The 7,655-nt window shown below is 26.6% G+C and overlaps 1 protein-coding gene across 1 annotated transcript in view; it reads left to right on the top strand.

The window, feature by feature from the left end:
* LOC117183029 (fumarylacetoacetase-like) overlaps positions 1 to 7,655 on the top strand; it is a 15,122-nt gene that overhangs the window by 852 nt on the left and 6,615 nt on the right. Inside the window, exon 2 of the mRNA XM_033376172.1 lies at positions 5,428 to 5,657. Coding sequence (XP_033232063.1) covers positions 5,428 to 5,657 — 230 coding nt within the window. The remainder of the gene's footprint in view (positions 1 to 5,427; positions 5,658 to 7,655) is intronic.

The following is a 7,655-nucleotide window of genomic DNA, read 5'->3' as shown; positions in this document are numbered from 1 at the left end:
CCCCCCTAACTGCAATTACGTCACATTATTTTTTATTAGTTTTAAAAGCTTAATAGACGTCTTCTAAATTCAAATATTTTTTTAAGACGAAGTGTGGTACAGAAATAAATAAAACAATATTTTGATCTAACGCAACCATTCTTTTTTAATAATTTTTCAGTCACACAAATATTGAAATTACTTACAAAGGAAAAAAGTATTAGCATTTTTTTTTAGATTTTTCAAAAGATATTTAGGACTTTTATAAGTTTGAAAGTAATTATAAATAATCGATACATTTTCGGAAATGCTTCCAAAGTTTATAATACTTAAAATCTATGCAAAGCCTCTTAAATCCCTGAATATATTTTTAATTGAATCGAACTTTTCTTGATATTTTGAGAAACCATTCAAAATGTAAAAAAATAACCTCAAAATCTTCGAAAAGTTCCTAGGAAATTGAATAAAATTAGAAAAGATTTTTGAATATTTCAATTGTGCCAAAAAATAATCTAGGTTTAAAAAAATATACATATTTTTTACAGGATTTTATAAAATAATAAGAAAAATTCGACCCCTTTCAAATCATGTTTATGACTTCTAGAAATTTCGCAGAATTAAAGCATATTTTATGAATTTTCGAAAATGGTTGCAAGTTATAAAATATTTTTAATTCATACACTATCTTTTAAATTCTTGAAAATATTTTTAGCTGTCTGCAATTTTTTCTTAAAATTTTCAAAAATTATTTAAAATTTACAAAATTGCCTCAAAATATTCCAAATTTTCCTAGGGACTTAAATAAAATTTACTTATTCACTTGAAACCTTTCAAAGTTATTTTAATTTAACAATTTACAACTTTTAATTTTTGAGACAAATATCAGTATTCAAAAAGTGACCACTTGCAATGTTTTTTAATTATACGTGATGGCTGATGTAATAATTTTTTGTCATCAATCTTTTATTTAATATTATTAAAAAGAAATTAAACATTTTTCTCTGAAAAGGGGGCTTTTGATAATAATAATAATAATATAATAATAATAATATAATAATAATAACATTCTAATCTCATCAATTGCTTGACTTAGTCCGTGGCTATGATGTATAACCGGATTCACCCGAGTAAAAGAAATTTAAAAAGAAATAAGATATTGAATAAAAATAAATAAAAATAAAACATGATATTGTTTTAAATATATTTTATATAATTTTATACAATATATAAATAAATAAAATAAATAAATAATAAAATAAAGGAAATTACAAAAATTTCTCTGAAAAAGGAGCTTCTAATAATAATTTAATAATAATAATAATAATAATAATAATAATAGAAAATAAAATTTTTATTTTAAATATTTTAAAAAGTAAATGTTCAAAAAAAATACAATACAATCTTTTATTAAAATTCGCGATAAGGAATTAAACAATTCTCTCTAAATGGGGCTTTTAATAATAACAATAATAATAAAAAATAAAATTTTTATTGAAAAGGTTATAAAAAGTACATGTTAACAAAAATTAAATTCAATAGAATCTTTTATTCAAATTCACCATAAAGAAATTAAACAATTCTCTCTGAAAAGGAGGCTTTAAGTAATATTATAATAATAATAACATTGTTGTGGTCTGTTACCTTCCTGAGATAAACAACATTTTTTATTTAGACGATTATAAAAAATAAATGTTAAAAAAGCAATACAATACAATCTTTTATGAAAATTCACCAAAAAGAAATTGAACAATTCTCTCTGAAAAGGGGTCATTTAATAATAATACAATAATAATAATAATTCTGTGGTTGTTATTTTCTTAATTTTTGATGATTTTTTCATTTTTTTTTTTTTGTTATTTGTTACCTTCTCAAGAAAAACTAAACATTTTATTTTGACGCATTTCAAAATTATACGTTAAAAAAATACAATCTCTTATAAAAATTTACTAAAAAGAAATTAAACAATTCTTTATAAAAAGGGCGCTTTTAAATAAATAAATAATAATAACATTGTTGTTGGTTCTTAAGAAAAACTAAAAGTTTTATTTTTACGATTTTAAAATTTTCAGCTTAAAAAAAGTGGAATACAATCAAATCTTTTATTGAAATTCGCCAAAAGGAAGTTAAACAATTCTCTCTGGAAGGGGGGCTTTCAATAATAATTTAATAATTAAAATAATAATAAAAAAATAAAATTTTTATTTTCAAGATTTTAAAAAGTACATGTTCAAAATAATACAATACAATCTTTTATTCAAATTCGCGAAAAAGAAATTAAACAATTCTCTCTGAAGGGGGCTTTTAATAATAATAATATTAATAAATAATACAATTTTCATTTTAAATGTGTTAAAAAGTACATGTTCAAAAAATACAATTCAATAGAATCTTTTATTCAAATTCACCATAAAGAAATTAAAAAATTCTCTCGGAAAAGGAGGCTTTAAGTAATAATATAATAATAATAACATTGTTGTGGTCTGTTAACTTCCTGAGATAAACAACATTTTTTATTTAAACGATTATAAAAAATAAATTTAAAAAAAAACAATACGATACAATCTTTTATCAAAATTCACCAAAAAGAAATTAAACAATTCTCTCTGAGAAGGGAGCTCTTAATAATAATACAATAATAATAATAATGATTCCGTTGTTGCTCTTTTGGCAATTGTTAATGATTTTTGTTCATTTTTGTTGTTATTTGTTACCTTCCCAAGAAAAACTAAAAATTTTAGTTTGCCGAATTTAAAAATTACACGTTAAACAAATACCATCTCTTATTAAAATGTATCAAAAAGAAATCAAACAATTCTCTTTGAAAGGGGGACTTTTAATAATATAATAATAATCATCATCATTTTTTCGTTTTTTGTTGCTTTTTATGTTGTTGCTTATTATTATTATTATTATTATTATTATTGTTATTATTATTATTATCTTTCTAAGAAATAATAACATTTTTGTTTTGAATAATATCAAAATGAAATGCTCAAAAAGTTTTTTTTTTAATTTAATCTTTGAATAAAATTTACCAACAAAAATTAAACAATTCTCTATGAAAAGGGATTTTTATAATAATAATAATAATAATAAAATTGTTGTATATTGATGATTTTTTATGATATTCGTTGATTTTTGTTGTTTTTGTTGTTGTTGTTGTTGTTGTTGTTGTTGTTGTTGTTGTTGTTGTTGTTGTTGTTGTTGTTGTTGTTGTTGTTGTTGTTGTTGTTGACCGTCCTAAGAAAAGCTACAATTTTTATTTTGACGAATTCAAAAATTACATATTCAAAATAAAAATACAATTTTTGATTAAAATTTAACAAAAACAAATTAAACAATTTTCTCTGAAAAGGGGGCTTTTAATAGTAGTATAATAATATCACCGTTGTTTTTTACCTTTTTTAGAAAAACTAAAAATTTTATTTTTGACGATTTAAAAAAATATGTACATGTTAAGAAAAATACAAAAATCATAAACAAAATATAATGCTCCCCATCAAGAATTCATGTGATAATGAACTGATAATAAATAAATAATAAAATAAAAATTTAATAAATAAATTTAATTCTTAAGACATTTTTTTCATTTGAGAACATTGATATAATTAAAAGATGAACTTATATAGTAGATTAATCTTTTTCTTTTTCCAGTTTTCAAAAAGATGATCTTTTTTACACTATCAGATTTTTGTTTCCGAATTTATCTGTTTTTGTTAAAAATTCTACTATTTGGCTTAAGGGTCATTTTTCTTTTATCAGAAATGAAAAAAAATACTTTGTTAAAGAATAATTTTTCTTTTTCTTTGTGATGATTTATCCCTTTGGTTGAAAGTTTGAAATCCTCTTTGATGAAAAATTCTACTATTTGATTGAATCTGTAATTATTTAGTTAAAAATTCAAATGTTTAATTGAAAAGTCATATTTTTTATCAAAAGTCCAACTACTTGGTTCAAATATTAAATAGGTTGTTAAAAATTTATTTTTTCTTCGTTCAAGATTCATCTCTTTGGTTGAAAACTTATGTATGTTGTTCAAAGTTCATCTCTATGGTAGAAAGTTCAACTATTTTTCTAGAAATTATTTTCTTTTTTTGGTTTAGAAATCGTTTTCTTCACTGAAAGTGTGAATTACATTTTTTGTTTAAAATTGATATTTTCTGGTTGAAAATGTACATATTTTGTTAAAAATTCGTCTTTTTTAAATTAAAAATTAATCTTCCCTGTTAAAAATTTAACTGCTTTGTTACAAAATTAATTTTTAAATAATAATTTAACTACTTTATTCGTGATTGAAAATGTATCTTGATATTTCAAAATTTATCATTTTTGGTCCTTGATTTAAAATGAATATCTTTTTTATTTAAATATCAGCTATTACAATTTTCGTTGAAAATTCTATTTTTTGTGAGAATTCGTCCTTCGGTCTTGAAACTTCAACATTTTGGTACAGAATTAAACTATCAGTGTAAAAATTAACTTTTTTTGAAATTTTACTTGAATTTCACTATGTTTATCCAAATTATTTTATTTTTTATTTTCCAGTAATCCTGGTTATTCGAAGTAATTTAAGTAATCCTAGTAATTAACTTTTAATCCAGAGTTATCCAGATAATTCTGAGTAATTTAAATGAATACTTATACTTAATTAATATTTAATTTATATTTATAGTGATATATTGTGTTGAAAAATGTGTTATTTTAAAACAATTATTTTCTCACCTAATAATTTATCTATCCATTTTGGGTTAAAAATTAATCTTTTTTAGATGAAAATTCATGTATTTTTCTGTTAAAAATTTATCCTTTTCGGTCGAAAATTTTTTTTTCTGAAAACTTATAATTTTATTTGAGAATTAACTGTTAGGTGAAAAATCAATTCAGTTTTTTGGTTAAAGATTCTTGATTTTAAATAATAAAAGCTTTAATTAAAATTTAACTATTTTCTTGAAAGTTCTTTTCTTTGGTTAGGAATTAATTTTTGAAACTAAAAATTTAAATATTACTTTATTATTTGTGAAAATTTATATTTTATTTAAAATTCATGTTCGCTGATGGGTTTTATCAAAGAATTTATAGAAGATTAATATTTTCGATCAAAAATGTACTATTTGGTTAAAAATTATGTACTTTGTTTAAATCAAAAAAATTTTGTTAAAAGTAATTTTTTTAATGAAAATGCACGTATTTTTTCACAAGTTTATCTTTTTTTAGAAAATTAATGTTTTTGATTTGGTTGAAAGTTCGTTTTAGTAGTTAACAATTTAAATATTCTGTTGAAAATTCGTTGTTTTTATGGTGAAAAATTAATTTTATAAATTACAAATATCTACCAAACATTATTTTGTTTGGAAATTTTATTCAGTGACCCATTTTTAGATATTTGAATCAGTGAGATTCTATTGCGATTCATTGATACACCGAATACTGAAATTTTAATGATTTCAGCTTCAAAAACGAATAGGAGTAGCAATCGGTGATCAAATTTTGGATTTGTATGCAGTTGCTAATTACTTTACTGGGCCACTTTTGGAAAAGAAGCAAAATGTTTTCCGCCAAAACAGTCTCAACGATTTTATGGCTTTAGGAAGACCATCCTGGATTGAAGCTAGAAAAACACTGCAGCGCTTATTATCAGCCGAAAACACAACTTTGCAGGATCCACAAATTCGTGCAAAGTATTTATCACAAATAGCAAAAGAATTCGAATTTTTTCGTTGAACCTTTCCCTCGACCCCTAACTTCCTCTACTACAACTCACCTCATTTTCCCTACTTTCCAACTGCTCATTTCCCCTTACTTCCCTTTTTATAATTTCCCGTACTTCCGCTACCCACATTTTTCCTCACTTTCCTTGTCCTCACGTCCCCTGTCCCTATTTACTCTTATGTCTACGACTTATCCTTTACTTACCCTCTATTCTCCCCTCAGTTTCCCTGACTTTGCTGCCCCTTACTTCCTCTGATTTCTCTCCACTACGAACAACAAAGGTTTTCGTAGCCTATTAAAACGTTAATTAAGTCTTTCAACCCCCCTTCCCGCACCTATAATTTGAACTACCCTCAATTCGTCTACTTTTCCTCCCCTTAGTTTCCCTGCTTCCCCTGATCTCATTTCTTATCACTTCTCCAGCCGCCACTTCCCCTACTTTCCCTCACCTCTTTTTCTCTCGCTTCCCGTCCAGCGCCATATACCTACCTCTTCCATAATTAGCCTCTCCTACTTCCTCTTCTTCAACCTTTCTTTCTCCGCTCTACTTTCCCAGTCATCAGTTTTCCTCTCCCTACTCACCCGCACTACCATAATAGCCCTCCCTTCATTCACCTTAGTAGCCGCCCTTACTAGCCTCCCTCACTTCCAACCATGCCCTCTGCTTCCCTGTTACTCATCTCAACTTCCCCTCTTTCTCCCTACTTCTCCTCATCTTTTTTCCAATTATTTCTCTTCCCCGTACTTCTCCTTTCTTTCTTTCCTCGCTGTCCCTATCTTCCCATCCCTTATTTCCTCTATCTTACCATCCACTAAAAAAAAAGTTCATTTTCTGTTCCTCCTACTTTATCCTCTACTTTCCTAGTCTCCTTCCCCATTCATCACTTTTGCTCCCCTACTTAAACACACCGCTCATTTCCTTTGCTTCCTCTTTCACCAGACGAGATAAACATTTCTATACGTTTTGGGGGTCGCTAAATCCGAATCCGGGGTTGTTTTGACACGGTCAGGTCGCATTTCGTTCCTAACCTCAAAAAAATGATGAAAGTTGGAAAATTCATGGAAACATCCAGAAAGCAAAGCGGTTATATGTTTTCAGTATCGATGAGTCAAAATTTAAAGGTCATTTTACTCGGAGAGGTCGCATTCCATCAATAACCTTGAAAAAAATGAATTTAGACACCGAAACACCTACACGCCCATCTGCAAGGCAGCGTAACTTCGCTGGCTTCGTTACCTCAACAAATCTAAGAACGAATCATTCTACACATTCCCTTTCGGGGCAGTTGTCATCGCCACAGTATCTGTGAAGCCAGTAGGTTTCTGTGCTACAGATTGATAGCCATGCTCAAATAATGAAAACAAGTTCTATGTACCGAACGCTGAATACAAACAAATTATGTCGAGAACAATTTTCGGCGTTATAATCATTTTTTTGTAGGTTATGAATGGAATACGACCTTGCTGATTCAAATGACCTTTAAATTTAGATTCAGCGACCCTGGAAACATAACCGCTTTGCTTTCTGGGTGTTTCCATGAATGTTCCAACGTTTATCATTTTTTGTAGGTTAGGAACGAAATGCGACCTAACTGAGTCAAACGAACCCCGGGTTCGGATTCAGTGACCCCAAAACCGTATAGAAATGTTTATCTCATCTGGTGGGCAAGACCTTTTTTTCTTGTGTCTGTGTAATTGATCAAATTACTGAAAAATACCCAATATTTCCAAAAATTTCTAGATGTTTTTAAATTGAATTTTGAGTGGAGATGAAGAGTGACCGTTAAATGACAGATTTCCGGTAATCTGACGGTCACCTGATCAGACAAATCGGAAACGTGGAACTCGTGTTATTTCGAAAAAAATTTAAGTACGAGGGTAGTTTAATAAGTCCTTAGAATGAAGTATAAAAACAATTTTTTTTGGGTAAATTTTTTTTTATTTTTCAACATAATCTCCTTGGAGCT

The sequence above is a fragment of the Belonocnema kinseyi genome, chromosome 2 (genome assembly GCF_010883055.1).
Source record: "Belonocnema kinseyi isolate 2016_QV_RU_SX_M_011 chromosome 2, B_treatae_v1, whole genome shotgun sequence".
Lineage (NCBI taxonomy): Eukaryota > Metazoa > Arthropoda > Insecta > Hymenoptera > Cynipidae > Belonocnema > Belonocnema kinseyi.
Note: the sequence above shows the minus strand (reverse complement) of the source record. Positions and strands in the feature narration are given on the sequence as shown.